The 20,750-nt window shown below is 36.6% G+C and overlaps 1 protein-coding gene across 17 annotated transcripts in view; it reads left to right on the top strand.

The window, feature by feature from the left end:
* WDSUB1 (WD repeat, sterile alpha motif and U-box domain containing 1) overlaps positions 1 to 20,750 on the top strand; it is a 68,234-nt gene that overhangs the window by 31,950 nt on the left and 15,534 nt on the right. For 10 of the 17 annotated variants that reach the window (XR_015146885.1, XR_015146883.1, XR_015146884.1 and 7 more), the window contains one exon: positions 8,835 to 8,975. The exons of 2 other annotated variants lie outside the window; for them this stretch is intronic. Coding sequence is in view for 11 of the 15 variants with exons in the window: in XM_086355374.1 (XP_086211500.1) it covers positions 8,835 to 8,975 (141 nt within the window). In the remaining 4 variants the exon portion in view is untranslated. Of the gene's footprint in view, positions 1 to 786; positions 1,676 to 8,834; positions 8,976 to 9,867; positions 10,077 to 20,750 lie in introns of those variants that run through there. 5 more of the 17 variants (XM_086355338.1, XM_086355349.1, XM_086355360.1 and 2 more) reach the window with 3 other exon arrangements.

Genomic DNA, 20,750 nt, shown 5'->3' with positions numbered 1-20,750 from the left:
ATTTCCTTTCTCTCTAGCTCCCAGCAACAACTAATCTACTTTTTGTCTTCTAAGGATTTGCCTGTTCTTGACATTTCATATGTCAAGGTCTTCTGTGCCTGGCCTCTTTGCTTAGCATGCTCTCAAAGATTCATAAATGTTGTCGTATATATTAGTACTTCATTTTTATAGCTGGATATTTCATTATATGAGTTATCACCTTTTACTCATCCATTCATCAGTTGATTGAATTTAGATTGTTCTCATTTTTAAGGTTTTTTAAATTATGCTACTTTGAACATTCATGTACAAGTTTTATGTGGGCATCTATTTTCCGTTTTCTTGGATGTTACTGATTTATATCCACAGAACTTAACCAGAAGAAGATGTAGTCTTTTGTAATTGGGGGCTGGGAGTGAGTGTTATTAGATTTCTTTGCTTAGAAAGAAAAGACCCTTACCAGCTAAACCCTTGGTGTGTGTAACGGGCAATATTTGACTATATATGCTTTAACTCTGAAAAAGCATCTGACTCTTAAGATGACAAATTAAATACGCCATCAGCTCCTGTACTCTGTTGCCTATTCCTCCCCTAGTCCTGGAAATGTTGTGTATTTGAGAATTGATGTAGTCTAGATACAAATAGCATCAAAAATATAAAACTTGTTCAAGTGGAATTGGTGGGTCTTATGGTAGCTCTATGCTTGCATTTGAAGAACTGTCAAGATTGTTTTCTAAAGCAACTGGGCTTTTTTTTTTTTTTAAGTAATCTCTTTCTTTAAAAAAATATTTATTTTTGGCTGTATAGGTCTTTATTGGCTGCACACAGGCTTTCCTAGTTGCACTGAGCAGGGATTACTCTTTAGTTGCAGTGCACGCGCTTCTCATCGCAGTGGCTTCTCCTGTTGCAGAGGATGGGCTCTCGGGTACTCAGGCTTCAGTAGTTGTGGCACATGGGCTTAGTTGCCTTGTGGCATGTGGGGTATTCCCAGACCAGCAATGAAGCCGTGTCCCCTGCATTGGTAGGCAGATTCTTAACTACCGGACCACCAAGGAAGCCCCTCACTGTGGTTTTGATGGGTGTTTTTCTGATGTCTAGTGATGTTGCACAGTTTTCCATGTGCCTGTTACCATTTATATATCAGATTGGAGATTATTGTCATGTTTTCAGATCTTCTTAATTTGTTTCAAAAGTGCTTTGTAATTTTCAGTGTACAAGTCATTTTTTTAAACTGTGTAATTCAGTGCTTTTTCATATAGTCATAGAATTGTATAAATTGTATACCCACTATATAATTTGAGAACATTTTTGTCTTCCCCAAAGAACCCCATTCATTTCTCATTCTAGCCTTTTGGCAACCACTAATCTATCTCTTGTAGAAATAAGATTTATCTATTTTGGACATTTTTTTGTAAGTGAAACTAAACGACATGTGGCCTTTTATATCTGGTTTCTTTTATTTAACCTCAGGGTTTTTGTATGTACAAGTACTTCATTCCTTTTTATGGCTGAATAATATCCCATTGTATGGCTGAAGCACATTTTGTTTGTTCATGCATCAATTGATGGACATTTGGGTTGTTTCTACTTTTTGGCTATTATCAATAATGTTGCTATGAATATGTATGTATGAGTTTTTGTGTATCTTTTTATTTGTCTTGGGTATATGATTAAAAGAATTTTTTTTTACTGTTCACTATTTTGAGGAACTGCCAGACTGTTTTCCAAAGCAGCTGTACTATTTTACATTCCCACAGGCAATGTATGAGGTTTCCAATTTCTTCACCTCTTTGTCAACACTGTTTTCTAGCTATCTTCTTGATTATAGGTGTTCGATAGATGTGAAGTGGTGTTTCATTGTGGTTTTGATTTGCATTTACCTAATGATATGGAGCATAGTTTCAAGTGCTTATTGGTTATATATCTTCTTTGAACTTTCCCCCTTTAAAATTGGTTTCTCTGTTTGTTGTTGAATTGTAAGAGTTGTTCATGTGTTTTGAATACTACATCCTTATCAAAAACAGTTTGAAGTCTTAGTGTTGTGCTCTAATAGTGTCCCTCGATATTATTATCAGTATGCCATAGTAAAATCTTAAAATTAATAAGCATAGGAAATAGGATGTCCATAGGGAATTTATTGTTAATGAAGAGTCAAATAACAAAAAAGTGTTGTTATAGAAAACCATTTTAAAGTATAGGTGTATACGTTCATTACACAGTAATTACAGTATGTGTACCTATTTAAATGTCTTGGAAGTTTTTTAAAAAGTTAACAGAATGATGACTTTGTGAAAATACTTAGAATCAGATGGTTTTGTACTCAGACCATACTGTGAAAGTTGTTTTTGTATCTCTAGTAACTTATTTCCTTTATAATTTGTAATTTACTCTTTCTTCCTGAAAGTTCTGGTGAATTTTGAATCTTATCATTCCTTTCTCAACAGTAAAATTTAACAATACGTTATCACAGAGAAGCACATGACAATATAAAATAATAATTTTAGATTTCAACAAAGAATGTTGCAAAAAATAAGAGCATAGTAAAAACAATTAATAGGAATAGAATTCTGTTCTGTGATAGCCGGATAAATAAAGTATAAGAAACTCTTACAGGATTCAGTCAGTGGCCTGAAATAATTTTTGAAAAGGTGAGTCTTGGACTTAGTAGTGATGATAATTTTGAATTTCAGTTAATTAAGTTTTGTAACTATCAGGCTCAAGCTAAAATTGAAATGTAATTTAATTTCTGTGGTCTAAAAGCTGAGGAAGACCATTATTGTAAATGGAAACAAGTGTTGCATACTCTCTAGTAAGTAAGGAATTGGCTTTGCATTTCTGTTTAAGATTTGAAAAGTTAGTGAATTAAAGAAATTGCAGAATAAATTAGTAAGTAAATAGATTAAATTTTTTCTGCATCATTCTAAAGTACTTTAGTTTTTGCAAAATTAGAAAGGATTAAGGGGCTAACAATCTTCTACAAGTGCTACTTTAAGCTACAGTGAATTTCTGTTAGTCTTGAGCTTTAAGAAAAAAGCAGACTCATCCTCAAAACAGTTAATTGGAGTAATAGAGAATCAAAATTGAGTCTAGAAAAAAGTGATTTAAGAGGCCAATTGAGTATGCAATAATGAATTTTACTCTTGTAATGCATAACTATTTTACTTGCATTTACTTTTGTGGTACAACTGTTAAAGCAGTTCCTACTTGAATGTGAATAAATATGAATTTGTTCAACATTCATCGTACAAAGATGGAGAAGGAAATGACAACCCACTCCAGTATTCTTGCCTAGAGAATCCTGTGGACAGAGGAGCCTGGTGGGCTGCTGTCCATAGGGTCGCACAGAGTCGGAGACGACTGAAGTGACTTAGCAGTAGCAGCATCATACAAAGAAAGTTAATTTTGCAGAAAGTGTATTGATTGGGGTGTTAGGAAACAAAGTGATATTATCTTTTATGTCTGACACTTAAAAATTTTTTTTAAGGAGTCAAGCAGTCTGTCACACGGAGAAGGCAATGGCACCCCACTCCAGTACTCTTGCCTAGAAAATTCCATGGATGGAGGAGCCTGGTGGGCTGCAATCCATGGGGTCGCTAAGAGTAGGACACGACTGAGCGACTTCACTTTCACTTTTCACTTTCATGCATTGGAGAAGGAAATGGCAACCCACTCCAATGTTCTTGCCTGGAGAATCCCAGGGACGGGGGAGCCTGGTGGGCTGCCGTCTATGGGGTCGCACAGAGTCGGACACAACTGAAGTGACGTAGCATAGTCTGTCACATCTTTTTTCAGTGAACCTTTTGTAAATGTACAGTAAAGGAACTTTCTGTAGATTTGAGTATCTGTTGGAATATGTCGCTTTTATCCTAGAGTAATAGTTCTTTTCTGGGATTGTGTTAATAAAAATAGAGACAGTTTTAGGTAGAAAATAACTCCTTATATGTATTACTACATTTGCATCAAGAATGTCCAGAAAGGGATTACTGATATAAGAGATCCTTGATACTAAGAGAGATATGTCTTAAGACATTTGTGAATCCATGAATTTGTGAACTCTACTAAAGCCTTTAATATTGCAACCAAAAAGCATGAAGTATGAAAGATGAAGAGCAAGAAAGTCTGAGACAATACTAGGCAAGCAGTAAGTCCATTGACTAGCCACATGACTTTCACTGCAGTGTGGCCTCTGTTTATACCTTGGCCTCCAGGATATTGTAAATTGCGACCCATCTTGGAGTGTGGAATTGCTGTGGATGATATAATGGTAAAAGCATGAAATGACAGATGACAAGGAACTGTTGTATATTGTGTCAGTTCTTACCCTTATATTCAACTAATTATCAATTATAGATTCTTAATTGGGAATGACGTTTTTCCAAGAGGTCCCCCTTCCTTTTGCTCTTGTCTTTCCAAGAAACCATGAAATCACGTGAGACATTTTTATCATTTTTTATTTAAAAATTATAATATCAAATTATTTTGTCAAATGCTTTTTAAGACCTTATGCACCAACTGTCTTAACGCCCTCAGATTTTGGAAGTTTCACGTTTCAATTCCTGGTAATACTTCCTCATGTAGATTTTCTCTCGGTGCCTAACTGCGTATACTGTTAAGTAATAAAACTTACCATTTTTTTCTGTATATACAACTTATGTGACATTGACCTTTTAAATGTGTGGGCCTGTGTACTCACAGGCTTTTGGAGTGGACATACCCTTCCAGGTCAGCAACTGCTCTTAAATTGACCTCCCCACTTTGCAGTGAGTACTTGTGGGGCATTTTGAAGTCTCTTTTTTTCAGGCCTATCAATGTCCTGTTGCTTCCCCACTGATATCAATTACAGATCTTACGGATGTTGGTGGATTATCTTCTCCCACTTATTAATATGTTGTGGGGCTCATGAAGATACTTTGCTACCTTGTTTTGTTGTAAAGGCCCGTGGAATTTGATTTTGCTATCTAGTCACGTTGCTTTTCGTGAAGGGATTCAGAGAAATATAAAAATTACATCGCTCCTATCATCATCTTTTCCAAATCCTTAAAAAAAATCCTTGTGTTCATTTTTATGTCTTGTTTTCTCTTGATCACTCTAGTCAGAATTTGTTTAATAAAATTTATTTTTAAATAATGAAGAATGCAATGTTTTTTCTCCAAGAGACCAGCTGTTGATCCTCTTCTGTCTCAGGGCAATACGGAGGTGACTCTGTGACCAGCCTCATGGGCTGTGATGGTTGGTTAGCTCCAGGCAGTAGCACTTTCCTGTTACTCTGCCTCCAGCTAGTGATGACGTTGCTGCTTTGGCGATGATATTTACAGGACAGAGTTGGGGGGAAAGATGGCTACAAGTAGAAAGGTGTTTCTCCCATTTGTGTATACAAATCTCTGCCTAAACTATGTCCCATCCTTTACTCTGGAACTCAGTTACTTCTGTTTTCTTGAGGGTTTTTAGAATTTTGTATCTTTAATGATTGTCTCTTGGCACCATCAATTCAATTATGCAGCATTTCCAGCATTGGGAAGGGGTGGAGAAGGGGGACAGAGTTTGATGGCCTATTTAATTTGTCATCTACTAAGAACCAGATGCCTTTTCAGAGTTATAACAAATATAGTGAAATATCACCCATTAACTCACACTGAGGGTTTGCTAGCCCTCACCTGGTAAGGGTCTTTTCTTTCTGAGCAATTAAGTTTAATAACACTGACTTCCAACCCCCTATCACAAAAGGATGTGTTTTTCCTCTGGCTAAGTTCTGTGGATATGATTTGGTAACTGCTGGTAAATGAGGGCATTTTTAAACAACATTAAAATTGGGCAGGATAACACACAATTTAACCTTTTATAGTACATTTTGAAATAGGGTTTCTACACACACTATTAGGATTCCCTGATAGCTCAGTTGGTAAAGAATCTGCCTGCAATGCAGGAGACCCCGGGTCGATTGCTAGTTGGGGAAGATTTGCTGGAGAAAGGGATAGGCTACCTGCTCCAGTATTCTGGGGCTTCCCTTCTAGCTCAGCTGGTAAAGAATCCACTTGCAGTGCGGGAGACCTGGGTTTGATCCCTGGGTTGGGAAAATCCCCTGGAGGAGAGCTACCCACACCAGTATTCTGTAGTATACTGTACTACATAGGAGAATTTTGTGCTATATAGTCCATGGCGTCACAAAGAGTCGGACACGACTGAGCAACTTTCACTTCACTTCACACCCTCTACTAATAAGCATTCTACATAATAGCACACATGTGTATTATTTTTGACAGGAAAAATATATATGTTTTTTAGAATATTAAATACCTCTATATTCTTGTTACATGTAATATCCCTTTAAATGAGATGATCACTAATTATAAATGTGTTGTGATTTTTTTTTTAAAAATCATTTAAAAAATCTTCAGTTTGGTTTCAGTGAATTCCATAGGAAGGACGTCCCTTAAGATGCAGGCAGTTGCGGGGTTGACTTCCACACTTTCATAGATAACATGTCAGTGAATCCAAATAGATGTAAACAGTTTGTTACTCATGGGACAGCAAGCAGCATGAGCTTCATGCTCAGATTGGTTCCCCTCTGCCACTAAGTCTTGTGAAGGCAATCTGTGATAGTGTCATAGCTGAGGAACCCTGAATTTATGATCCCCCCCAATATGATAAGGGGACTCCTAGCAAAGAAGTCCGGAGAAGGCAATGGCACCCCACTCCAGTACTCCTGCCTGGAAAATCCCGTGGACAGAGGAGCCTGGTGGGCTGCAGTCCATGGGGTCGCGAAGAGTTGGACATGACTGAGCGACTTCACTTTCACTTTTCACTTTCATGCATTGGAGAAGGAAATGGCAACCCACTCCAGTGTTCTTGCCTGGAGACTCCCAGGGACGGGGGAGCCTGGTGGGCTGCCTTCTCTGGGGTCGCACAGAGTCGGACACGACTGAAGCGACTTAGCAGCAGCAGCACCAAAGTAGTCCAAGAGGAAGACGTTATCTTTGTAGGTCTTAGAACACAAACCTGCCCTTTGACTAGGAGGGAGACATTAGCTTCTAAGGAAGTTTGCAGACATCCTTGAAAAGATTGCCAGATAAAAGATGTTGTAAAAGTGTGTTTAAACACTATATGGAGAATTACCTTCCAATCAGCAAGTTGATATGGCTTTTTATGAAAACTATGAGGCATTCTGAAACATAGTTCTCTTTTTCTACCCATTTACCCACCGCCCCCACCCAGAAAAAACCTCAGCCTAAAATAGAACTGTCAGCTGATAAAAATACAAACAACTAAATAACACTGCCCTTCCTAAACTTAATTATATTTATCTTCCTGAAACTAAAAATTAATTCTTGAAATGAGATAAAAGTTAAACTATAGGTGAATGAAGCTTACATGTACAGTTTTGGACAAACAGATGAGTTTTACTTGATACTGTGCTTTGTATCAGTTCACTTCAGTCGCTCAGTTGTGTCCGACTCTTTGCAACCCCAAGGACTGCAGCATGCCAGGCCTTCCTGTCCATCGCCAACTCCTGGAGTTTACTCAGACTTATGTCCATCAAGTCAGTGATGCCATCCAACCATCTCATCTTCTGCGTCCCTTTCTCCTCCTGCCTTCAATCTTTCCCAACATCAGGGTCTTGATTTCAAATGAGTCAGTTCTTTGCATCAGGTGGCCAGAGTTATGGAGTTTCAGTTTTAGCATCAGTCCTTCCAATGAATATTCAGGACTGGTTTCCTTTAGGATAGACTGGTTGGATCTCCTTGCTGTCCAAGGGACTCCCAAGAGTTTTCTCCAACACCACAGTTCAAAAGCATCAATTCTTCACTGCTCAGCCTTCTTTATGGCCCAGCACTCACATCCATACATGACTACTGGAAAAACCATAGCTTTGACTAGACAGACCTTTGTTGGCAAAGTAATGTCTCTGCTTTTTAATATGCTGTCTAGGTTGGCCATAACTTTTCTTCCAAGGAGTAAGCGTCTTTTAATTTCATGGCTGCAGTCACCATCTGCAGCGATTTTGGAGCCCCAAAAAATAGTCAATCACTGTTTCCAGTTTCCCCATCTATTTGCCATGAAGTGATGGGACCAGATGCCATGATCTTAGTTTTCTGAATGTTGAGCTTTAAGCCAGCTTTTTCACTCTCCTCTTTCACTTTCATCAAGAGGCTCTTTAGTTCTTCTTCACTTTCTGCCATAAGGGTGGTGTCATCTGCATATCTGAGGTTATTGATAGTTCTCCCAGCAGTCTTGATTCCAGCTTGTGCTTCATCCAGACCAGTGTTTCTCATGATGTATTTTGCATATAAGTTAAATAAACAGGGTGACAATATACAGCCTTGACGTACTCCTTTTCCTATTTAGAACCAATATGTTGTTCCATGTCCAGTTCTAACTGTTGCTTCCTGACCTGCATACAGATTTCTCAAGAGGCAGGTCAGGTGGTCTGGTATTCCCATTGTATATGAATTAGCAGATAATAAACCAAGTTTCATAAGGTTTAAAAATATAAGATGGAATTTTTATATTAAACTGAAAATCTTTATAAATGATTTTTAGGAGACTTTGTTCTCTAAATTAACATAGGCTTTTCTAATTTTGTGTAGTATATTAGTGTTTGGGTAATCTGAAATTCTTGAGCTTTCAGAATCTAAAGTTACTTAGAATAATCTTTCTATTGATGAATTGTTTTAATCACACTTTATTCTGTACTACAAAGATTCATTAAAGAATTTGTAAAGAAAAGGTTCCATGTGGTAAAACAGTATTTCTGAAGATTTTTGGTTATAGTAGATAAAATTTTACTCTGCTGAAGACTTGCATGAAGCTTATAGATAGTTCTCCAGCCCTAACAGAATTTTCTAATTTCTTTTCAGAATCTCTAGGGCTGCGTAGTAAAGTTCTAAGGAAAATTGAAGAACTGAGGACAAAGGTGAAAACCCTTTCTTCTGAAATTCCTGATGAATTTATATGTCCAATAACTAGGGAGCTTATGAAAGATCCTGTCATTGCATCAGGTATGTGTGATGCTATTCTAAGTTTCAGGGTGTATTATGTCCTAAGTGAGTAGATAGTGTGGACCACAGAAGTTTGTTTAAATGTGGAAAATTTTCAAAATTATCATTACATTTCTCACAAGTAGTGAGACAAGTAGTTGTTTTATTCTTTTTAAAAATTCCTTAGATCTGAGGTGAACTGTTGAACACTGTGTATTTCTTTTTTTAAAATTGGAGTGTAATTGCTTTACAATGTTGTGTTAGTTTCTGCTGTACAACAAAGTGAATCAGTTATATATATACATATTACATATATCCCCTCCCTCTGAACCTCCCTTCACCACTCTCCAATCCTACCCTCTAGGTCATCACAGGTGCCAAGTTGAGCTCCCTGTGCTATACAGCAGCTTCCCGATAGTGTGCGTGTGCGTGTGCGTGTGTGTGTGTGTGTGTGTATGTGAATCCTGATCTCTCAGTTCATCCCGCTGTCCCCTTCCTCGCACTGTGTCCGCATGTCCATTCTCTTCATCTACGTCTCTTTTCCTGCCCTGCAAAATAGTTCATCTGTAGCATTTTTTCCTGGATTCCACATGTACGCATTAATATTCGATACTTGTTTTTCTCTTTTTGACTTACTTCTCTTTTTGACTTACTTCACTCTGTACAACAGACTCTAGGTCCATCTGCTTCTCTGCAAATGACCCAATTTCATTCATTTTTCTGGCATACATACCGTACATACACACACATACCGTAACTTCTTTATCCATTCATGTGTCATTGGACATTCAGGTTGCTTCCACATCCTGGATGTTGTAAATAGTGGTGCAGTTAATGTCTTTTTTTTTCCACTTTTTTTTATAAAAACAGTCACCTAACATAAAATTTACGATCTTTTTTTTTTTTTTTTTAGTTCTACCAGTTTATTGCTACCAACCCGTGACCCTCCACCCTCATGTACACATGCTCAGTCATGTAACCCCTTGGACTGCAGCCTGCCAGGCTCTTCTGTCCATGGACTTTTCCGGGCAAGAATACTGGAGTGGGTTGCCATTTCCTTCTCCAAAATTTACGATCTTAATCATATTTAAGGATACAGTTCGGTAGTGTTAAGTATATTCACATTATTGTGAAACAGAAATAGATCGCCAACACTTTTCATCTTATAAAACTGAAACTCTGTGCCCATGTAAACAACTTCCCTTTTCCCTCTCTCTCCAGCCTCTGGTCAGAGAAGGCAATGGCAACCCAATCCAGTACTCTTGCCTGGCAAATCCCATGGATGGAGGCGCCTGGTAGGCTGCGGTCCATGGGGTTGCTAGGAGTCAGACACAACTGATTGACTTCACTTTCACTTTTCACTTTCCCGCATTGGAGAAGGAAATGGCAACCCACTCCAGTGTTCTTGCCTAGAGAATCCCAGGGACGGGGGAGCCTGGTGGGCTGCTGTCTCTGGGGTCGCACAGAGTCAGACATGACTGAAGCGAGTTAGCAGCAGCAGCAACCAGCCTCTGGTAACTACCATTCTGCTTTCTGATTCTATGAATTTGACTACTTTAGAGAACTCAGATAAAGTTGAATCATACATTTATCTTTTTGTGACTGGCTTAACATAATAACTTCAAAATTTATCCATGTTGTGGGATTTCCTTTTTGAAGACTAAATAATATTCATGGTGTGTATATACCACATTTTGTTTATTCATTTATCCACTGATGGAGATTAGGGTTGCTTTCACTTCCTGGCTATGTGAATAGTGCTGTTTTGAATATGAGTGTGCAGATGTCTCTTTGAGACCCTGCATTCATTTCTTTTGGATATATGCCAAGAAGTGAAATGGCTATATCATACAGTAGTTGTGTTTGTGATTTTTTTTTTTTGAGGAACCTCTATAATGTTTTCCATACAAGTTACACCCTTTTACAATTTTACAATCTCACCAAACTCCCCACAAGAGTTCAGATTTCTCCATATCCTTATCAACACTTGTTATTTTCTGTTGTTTTGGTTGTTAATATTTGTATTCACAGTGTCTCCTTGTGGTTTTTATTTGAATTTCTTAAATGGTTAAAGATGTTAAATATCTTGTCACATGTTTAATGGCATTGGTATATCATTTTTGGAGAAATGTCTTTCCAGTTCCTTTGGACATTTTTTAAATGGGTTATTTGATTTTTTTATTGTTGACTTGTAGCAGTTCTTTGCATATTCTGGATATTAATCCCTTATCAGGTATATGATTTATAGAAGTTTACTTCTATTTCATAGGTTGTCTTTTTTTTTCAGTTTATTTTATTGGAGTATAATTGCTTTACAATGTTGTGTTCGTTTCTGCTGTACAACAAAGTGAGTCAGCTATATGTTTACATATATCAGCTCCCTCCCGAACCTCCCCTCCCGTCTCTCTAGGTCATCTTTCCCTATGCTCCCTATAACTTCTCACTAGCTATCTGTTTTACACGTGGTAGTGTATATATGTCAACGCTGCTTTCCCAATTTGTCTCACCCTCCGCTCCCCGCCATGTCGACATATCCATTGTCTCCATCTAGGTCTCTGTTCATCTATGTATACTGTTCCTAGATTTCGTATATATGCATTAATGTATAATATTTTCCTTTCTGACTTATTTCACTCTATATGGCATACTCTAGGTCCATGTGTATCTCTACAAATGACCCAATTTCATTCATTTTTATAGCTGAGTAATATTCATTGTGTGTGTGTGTGTGTATGTATATATATATCACATATTTATCAATTCACATGACAATGAACATTTAGATTGCTTCCGTCCCCTGGTTATCATAAATAGTCCTACAGTGAACATTGGGGTACATAAGTCTTTTTGAATTATGATTTTCTCAGGGTATATGTGCAGTAGTGGGGTTATTGAGTCATATGGTAGTTATATTTTCAGTTTTTTTAAGAAACCTCCAAACTGTTTTCCATAGTGGCTGTATCAATTTACATTTCCACCAACAGTGCAAGAGGGTTCCCTTTTATCCACATCCTCTTCAGCATTTATTGTTTGTAGATTTTATGATGATGACCATTCTGACCAGTGATAAATCATTGTAGTTTTGATCTGCATTTCTCTAATAACTAGTGATGCTGAGCATCTTTTCCTGGATTTATTGGCCATCTAATTGATTTCTCCATCAAATCTGAATGAGAGTATTGCTGGATAGAATATTTTGATTGTAGGTTCTTCCCTTTCATCACTTTAAATATATCATGCCGTTCCCTTCTGGCTTGTAGAGTGTTTGTTGAGAAATCAGCTGATAGCCTGTTGGGAGTTCCCTTGTATGTTATTTGTAATTTTTCCCCTATGTTGTTTTTAATATTTTATCTTTGTCTTTAATTTTTGTCAGTTTGATTACTTTGTGTCTCGGTATGTTCCTCCTTGGGTTTTTTCTGCCTGGGATTCTCTGTGCTCCTGGACTTGGTTGACTATTTCCCTTCCAGTGTTTGGGAATTTTTCAGCTATCTCATCAAATATTATCTCAGGTCCTTCCTCTCTCTCTCTTCCTTCTGCCTCAGTTACTCTATTACTGAATCCTTCTAGTGTATTATTCATCTCTGTTTGTTTGTTCTTTAGTTTTTCTAGGTTTTGATAAACATTTCTTGTATCTTCTCCATTGTTTTCCCGAGATCCTGGATCATCTTCACTATCATTATTCAAAATTCTTTTTCTGGAAGGTTACCTATCTCTACTTCATTTAATTGAAGCCAGGAAGGTTGATTCTCCCAGCTGCATTTTTCTTTCTCAAGATTGCTTTGGCTAATTGGCGTCTTTTTGTTTCCATACAAATATTTTAAATTTTTGTACTGGTTCTGTGAGAAATGCCCTTGGTAATGTGATGAGGATTGCATTAAATCTGCAGATTGTTTAGGGTAGTCTAGTCATTTTTTCAATATTGATTCTTTGAATCCAAGAACATGTTATATCTCTCTGTGTCATCTTTGATTTCTTTCATCAGTGTCTTACAGCTTTCTGCATACAGGCTTTTGTCTCCATAGGTAGGTTTATTCCTAGGTATTTTATACTCTTTGTTGCAATGGTAAGTGGGATTGTTTCCTTAATTTCTCTTTCTTATTTTTTGGTAGTTAGTTTATAGGAATTCAAGGGATTTCTGTGTATTGATTTTGTATCTTGTGACTTTACTACGTTCACTGAATAGCTCTAGTAATTTTCAGATGTTATCTTCAGGGTTTTCTATGTATAGTATCATGTTGTCTGCAGACAGTGACAGTTTTACTTCTTTTTCAATCTGGATTCCTCTCATTTCTTTTTCTTCTCTGATAGATATGGCTAGGACTTCCAAACTAAATTGAATAATAATGGTGAGAATGCACACCCTTGTCTTATTAGACCTTAGAGGAAGTACTTTCAGTTTTTCACCATTGAGAATATTTGTTGTTGGTCTGTTTTATATGGCCTTTACTGTGTTGAGGTAGGTTCCTTTCATACCAATTTTCTGAAGAGTTTTTTTCATAAATAGGTGATGAAGTCTGTCAGAAGCTTCTTCTGCATTCTTTGAGATTATCGTATGATTTTTATCTTTCAATTTGGTAATGTGGTATATCATATTGATTTGTGTATATTGAAGAATCCATGCATCCTTGGGATAAACTTAACTTGATCATAGTGTATGATCCTTTTTATGTGTTATTGGATTCTGTTTGCTAGTATTTTTTGAGGATTTTTGTGTCTGTGTTCATCAGTGTTATTGGTCTGTAATTTTCTTTTTGATATCTTTGTTTAATTTTGGTATCAGGGGATGGTGGCCTCATAGAATGAGTTTGGGAGTATTCCTCCCTCTGCAGTTTTTTGGAAGTGTTTGAGAAGAATAGGTGCTAACTGGTCTCTAAAAATTTGATAGAACTCACCTATGACGCCATCTGGTCCTGGACTTTTGTTTGTTGGAGGGTTTTTAATTATGGTTTCAATGTTATGACTTGTGATTAGTCCATTGATATTTTCTGTTTCTTCATGCTTCAGTCTTGGTGGGTTGTACCTTTCTAAGAATTTGTCCATTTCTTCTGGGTTGTCCATATTATTTGCATGCAGTAGCTTGTAGTAGTCTCTTAATAATCCTTTGTATTTCTAAGGTGTCAGTTGTAACTTCTCCTTTTTCATATTTAATATTATTGATTTGAATCTTCTTCCTTTTTTTCTTGATGAGTTTGGCTAAAGGTATAAACCTTTAATCTTCTCAAAAAATCAGCTTTAGTTTTCTTGATCTTTACTGTTGTTTTCTTCATTTCTGTTTAATTTCTTTCCTCTCTGATCTAACTGGAGTTTTTCAGGTCTTCTTTCTCTAGTTGTTTTACGTGTAACATTAGATTGTTTATAGTAGATTTTTCTTGTTTCTTGAGGTGATAATTGGTTGTGTTTATGTTGTCATTTGTTGCTATCCATTTTTTTAAATTTCCTCTTTAATTTCTTCTCCAAATTTTTGAGTATTTAGTACTAAACAAACGTGTTTGTGTTTTTTGTAGTTTTTTTTTTTTCCCCCTGTAATTGATTTCCAGTCTCATAGTGTTGTGGTAAAAAAAGATGCTTGATATAATTCCAATTTTCTTAAGTTTACTGAGGCTTCATTTGTAACCTAAGATGTGATCTATCCTGGAGAATGTTCCATGTGCACTTGAGAAGAAAGTGTATTCTGCTGGTTTTGGATGGAATGTCCTATGTATATCAATTATGTCTAGCTGATGTAATGTTTCATTTAAGGCTTGTTTTTCCTTATTAATTTTCTATCTGGATGATCTGTCCATTGGTGAAAGTGGAGTGTTAAAAGTACCCCACTATTACTGGGTTACTGTTAATTTCCCCTTTTATGGCTGTTAACATTTGCTTTTTGTTTTGAGCTGCTCCTGTGTTGGGTGCATAATATTTAAAATTGTTTTATTTTCTTCTTGGATTGATCCCTTGATCATTATGCAGTGTCCTTCCTTCTTCTGGTAGTCTTTAAAGTCTGTTTTTTCTGATATGAGTATGCTACTCTAGCTTTATTTTGATTTCCATTTGCATATAATATCTGTTTCCATTGCCTCACTTCCAATCTGTATGTGTCCCTAGATCTGAAGTGGGTCACTTGTAGACAGCATATATAAGGGTCTTGTTTTTGTATCCATTCAACCATTTTGTATCTTTTGGTTGGAGCATGTAATCCAGATCCATTTATGGTAATGATTGATATGTATGTTCCTATTACCATTTTCTTAATTATTTGGGGGTTTTGTAGGTCTTTTTCTTATTTTGCACATAGAGAAGTTCATTTGGCATTTGCCTTAAAGCTGGTTGATGGTACTGAATTCTCTTAGCTTTTGTCTGTCTGTAAAACTTTTAATTTCTCTGTTCCGTTCTGGGTAGAGTATTCTTTTTTTCTTTTTTTTATTATTTTATTTTATTTTTAACTTTACAATATTGTATTGGTTTTGCCATGTATCAACATGAATCCGCCACAGGTATACACGTGTTCTTTGTCGGTCTTCCCTTTCATCACTTTACGTATACCCTCGCAGAGTATTCTGGCCTACAGTTTCTGGTGAAAAATCAGCTGATAACCTTATGGGGATTCTCTTGCATGTTGTTTGTTGCTTTTTCCTTGCTGCTTTTAATATTTTTTCTTTGAATGTAATTTTTGTTAGTTTGATTACTATGTCTCTGTGTGTTTCTCCTTGGGTTTATCCTGTGTGGGAAACTGTGCTTCCTGCACTTGAGTGACTATTTCCTTTCCCATGTTAGCTAAGTTTTTGACTATAATCTTTCAAATATTTTCTCAGACCCTTTATCTTTCTCTTTTTCTTCTGAGACCCCTATGAAACAAATGTTAGTGCATTTAATGTTGTCCCAGAGGCCTCTTGAGACTGTCCTCGTTTCATTCTTTTCTTTTATTCTGCCCCTCAGTAGTTATTACCATCATTCTGTCTTCAGGCTCACTCACTTGCTCTGCTTCAGTTATTCTGTTGATTTGTCTGGCATATTTTTCATTTCAGTTATTGTGTTGTTTATCATTGTCTGTGTGTCCTTTAGTTCTTCTAGGTCCTTGTTAAACATTTCTTCTGTTTTCTTGATCCATGCCCCCATTCTGTTTCTGAGATTTTGGATCATCTTTACTGTCAGTACTCTGAATTCCTTTTCAGGTAGGTTGGCTATTTCCTCTTCATTAATTTGGTCTTTGGTTATTGCTCTTTCATCTGTACCATATTTTTGGATGTCTCTTTTTTTTTTTTTGATCAGGGTGTGGTCTGTATTTCTGTCTTGCTTATTGTTTGGCCTAAGGCATCCAGCACTGGAGTTCACAGGCAGTTGGGTGGAACTAGGTGTTGGTACCAAGATGGGGACCTCTGGGGGATCTGTTGCTGATTAATACTCTCTGGGGTCTGAAGTTCTCTGTTAGTACAGTGGTTTGAATTTGGTGCTCCTACCACAGGAGCTCAGGCCCAAGCCTGGCCTGAGAGCCAAGACCCTGGTTACTCAGGGATTCGCCCATCTCCTTAGGTGTTCAAAGTCCCCCACCGGCACCTTGTAGGTGCCCTAGTTGTGATGAGATGCAAGCTCTGCATCCTCCTACTCAGGTATCTTGAAGGAAGTGCCTGTTTGAACCTTTGGGGTGAGGTGCCATTACTCTGTGACCCTGACTAGAGGGGATTAAAGAGTCCCTAGAGCATTAGAGATTGCATTATAGGTGTTGTGAGCCAAGTCCTTACAGATGAGTCTGAAGGGAGAAACCTTTGCACTGGGGCACCGGGGTGTCTCTCATCCCAGGGCTCCTTGCAAACATCATATATTTCTTAATGAATAAAATTGGATAGAGCAGGTTTGGATAAGATTAGAGAAAAAGGAATACATTTTACAAACTTAACTAAAACTTGTGGAATATGTATTTTGTTACTGGAATGTAACATCAAAATGTTTTCTGAGAGAGATTCTTGAGATCTGTCATTTGTCGATCATGAATTTAAAAACCTTTACAGAAATAAGAATTTAGAGATCATAAAGTTACATCCTTCTGCATGGTTTCCTAGTCTTTGTCAATGAACGTAGACATACATACTTTATGTAATTATAATCAGCAGATCTGTATTAAGTTGTGCTTTCATTTTTGTTTGACTATTCTGAATATTGACTTAGTCTACATAATTTTCAGTTTTAATAACTGTATTCCATTATGGCTTAGTGCTACAATTAAACTCTTCCGCTATTTGGTGTATGTATATGTTTGAGAAGCTTTATATTGTGAATAGCCATGCACTGCTCGGGCTTCCAGGGGGGCTCAGATGATAAAGAATCCTCCTGCAGTGTGGAGACTTGGGTTCGATCCCTGGGTTAGGAAGAACCTCTGGAGAAGGGGATGGCAGCCTACTCTAGTATTGCCTGGTGAATGCGCATGGACAGAGGAGCCTGGCGGACTGGTGTCGTGGTAGTCATTTCATCGTGTTACCAATTATTCAGTGGTGTTTTCATGGCATGTATGCCCCAAAGCAGAGTTAACCTATCAGAGAATATCTTATAATCATTAAAAAGAACAGTTTTGATAGTTCTTGTCAGATTTGTTATTAGATTGTTTCCTAGAAAACAAATTTTAGAGTGCTACCAGAAATGTATTTAAGTGTACCTGTTTTTCTGGTTTTGCGATCATTGAGTTTTAGAAATCATTTATTTTTGTAAATTTAATAGTTGTTTGAAACCTACTCTTATTGCTAGGGAGGCAATACTTTTTTCTACATTACAGGTTACCATTTGAATATGACTTGGTAAACAATATAAATTACCTTAAGGACTTAAATATTGCCCTTATATTTTTTGTCTGCATTATTAGTGAAACTAATCACATGGAATCTTATTTTGTTAGTATCGTTTTAATATATTTGATGGCTTCTACTTACTCTGAACTTTTGTAGGCAGAAGCATTTTTATTTATACAAGTATAAACATTTTCTTCTAGTTTTTAAAAAATGCTTAGTTCTCTTGCATTTGGGATTTTATGTTTGCTCTGAGGTATGATTGAACCAGAGCATATCTTTCTATTTTCTGCAGATATTCTTTTTTAATTGTAAAATATCCTCATTGGATTAAAAATTTTTAAATACAGGTATATGTATATAAAGTGACATATACCTGTATTAAAAAATTTTTAATCCAATGAGGATTTTATAAAGTGAGTCATCTCATCCATCTGGCCTGATGTCCCAGGTACGAAAGACAAGAACTAATACCAGTTCAGCATATAATTCTAGATATTTTTTCTGTGTATTCTTAATTTTAAATACCAATATAATCAATATATTTTTACACAACTGGACTTTATACTATTCTCTATCACGTCTTTTTTCTTTTGGTGCTGAAATGTTCATGAACGTTTGCCTGCTTCTCAGTATGTAGTCATCCCTAAATGCTGTTTTAATTTTTCTTGATTTAGTTCCCATGGAAAGAGGAAGGCATAATGTTATCTATTGACGCTTTACTCTTTTTAAAGACTGACTAGTATTCAGGTGTATTAGTGTCCTCTGTTTCATTCCCTGTTGATTCTTTATTACTATAAATGTGTTAGGGAACAACATTGTTTAAATTTATCTTGTCCTCTTAGTCTTAATGTGAATGTTTCTGTTGAAATAAATTACCTAAAACTTCAATTACTGAAGAAAGATACTGACAAAGTATCCTTTCAACATCATATGGGGTCCCTAGTTCCCATATCTTTGCTTATACTCAGTATTAGCAATCTTTTAAACTTTCTCATTCTAATAAGTGAAAAGTAATCTCAGTTTGTATTTCTTTGTATTATATTGAGTTTGAACATTTTAAATGTTTTTAGTCATTTATAATTTCTTATGTGACTCTCTTTCATGAGCATTTAATTCAATTTAGTTCCATTATTTTTAGTTTTTATTATTTAATAAGAAATATTCTTATAGGAGGCAGTATGATCTAATAGTTGAGCACACGCACTGAAGATCCAGACTGCCTGGTTCAGAATTTATTTCAATACTTTACTTGCTGTGTTACCTCATGGAGGACTATATATTTTTCCTCATGTACAAAATAGGATGCTAGCACTTAATCTCATGAATTCTTATAAGCATCAAATGAGTTAATGCATGTTAAGTACTTTACAAGACCAGCACTCAATCAACATCAGTAAGTTTGAGCAAAATTCCAGGTGATGGTGAAGGACGGGAAGTCTGACTTGCTGCAGTCCATGCGGTCGCAGAGTCAGACACTAATGAGCGACTGAACAACAACAAGAATGAAATGTTCTATGAGCATAGTAATGGTTGTATTTTTTTGGCTTTAGTATATCAGAACCTTTATTTGCAGTTGAAAGAAACTCAATTTGAATTAGGTTAAACAGAAATGGTAATTAATTTATTAAAAAGTTATTGTAAGTGTGTCTCATGAAACACTTGCACCGGAGACTTGAATGTAGTCGTGGTACTGTTTCTTATCTATTCAGAGGCTTCTGAATATTCACTTTCTGTGATATTCAGTGTGCCTTTTCCATGTGGTAGAAAAACAAGAACACCGGTAGGTCCCAAATTTTACGTTTTACAATTTCAGCAACCAGAGAGAGACCATTCTGACATTTCTTTCTAGTGTCAACTCCAAAAATCCCTGAGGCTTCAAATCTGAGCTAGGGGCCTATCCCAGTGGTAGTCTCTTCAGGAATGAGGTGTGGTACTGAGATTTATCTAACTATGAAGAGTAAGATTTTATATCAATGGGGGCACATCATATGGAGGATAGAGGTGGAGAGACAGTTTCCAAAAAAGGGGTACAAAACAAATAATAAATATTCCTAGTTACTTATTTTTGATGAAAATTTAAAAAAAATTTTTATTGAGATACAGTTGCTTTTTCTACTGTAGAGCAAAATCAATCAGCTATACATATACAGATGTCTACTCCCTTTTGGACTTTCTTCTGATTCAGGTCATCACAGAGCCTTAAGTATGAGTTCCCTCTGCTATACAGTATGTTCTCATGAGTATGGCTGAGTTTCTTTGTTATTATAGTATCAATAGTGTATATGTGTCAATCCCAATCTCCAGTCCCACCACCTCTTTGCCCCTTGGTATCCCTATTTTTGTTCTCTACATCTGTGTCTATTTCTACCTTGCAAGTAAGATTATCTGTACCATTTTTCTAGGCTCCATATATGTTAATTTATGACACTTGTTTTTCTCTTTCTGACTTCACTCTGTGTGATATTCTTTAGGTCCCTCCATGTCTCTACAAATGACTCAACTTTGTTACTTTTTATGGCTGAGTAAGATTCCATTGTATATATATACCACATCTTATTTATCCATTTCTCTGTTCATGGACATTTAAGTTACTTCCATGTCCTGGCTGTTGTAAACAGTGCTGATGTGAACACTGGGGTGCATATATCTTTGAATTATGATTTTCTCTGAGTATATGCCCAGTAGTGAGATGCCTGGGTCATATGGGAGTTCTTTTTTTAGTTTTTAAGAAAACTTTGTACTGTTTTCCATAGTGGCTATATCAGTTTACACTCCCACCAGCAGTGCATGAGGGTTCCCTTTTCTTCATAGTCTCTCCAGTGTTTGTTGTGTGTAGATTTTTTTTTAACAATGATTTATGTATTCAGTTTGGTTCATGCTGGGTCTTGTAGCTATTCAGGCTTTTCTCTAATTGTGATGAGTAGGGGGAAGGGGCTACTCTAGTTCTGGAGCGTGGGCTTCTCATTATGGTGGCTTCTCTCGCAGAGCACAGGCTCCAGGATGTGCAGGCCTCCGTAGGTGCAGCAGGTGGGCTCAG

Source organism: Bos grunniens, chromosome 2 (genome assembly GCF_055505025.1).
Source record: "Bos grunniens cultivar Pamir isolate PY7600 chromosome 2, Bosgru_T2T1.0, whole genome shotgun sequence".
In the NCBI taxonomy this organism is placed as follows: domain Eukaryota; kingdom Metazoa; phylum Chordata; class Mammalia; order Artiodactyla; family Bovidae; genus Bos; species Bos grunniens.
This window is presented reverse-complemented; position numbering and strand designations above follow the sequence as displayed.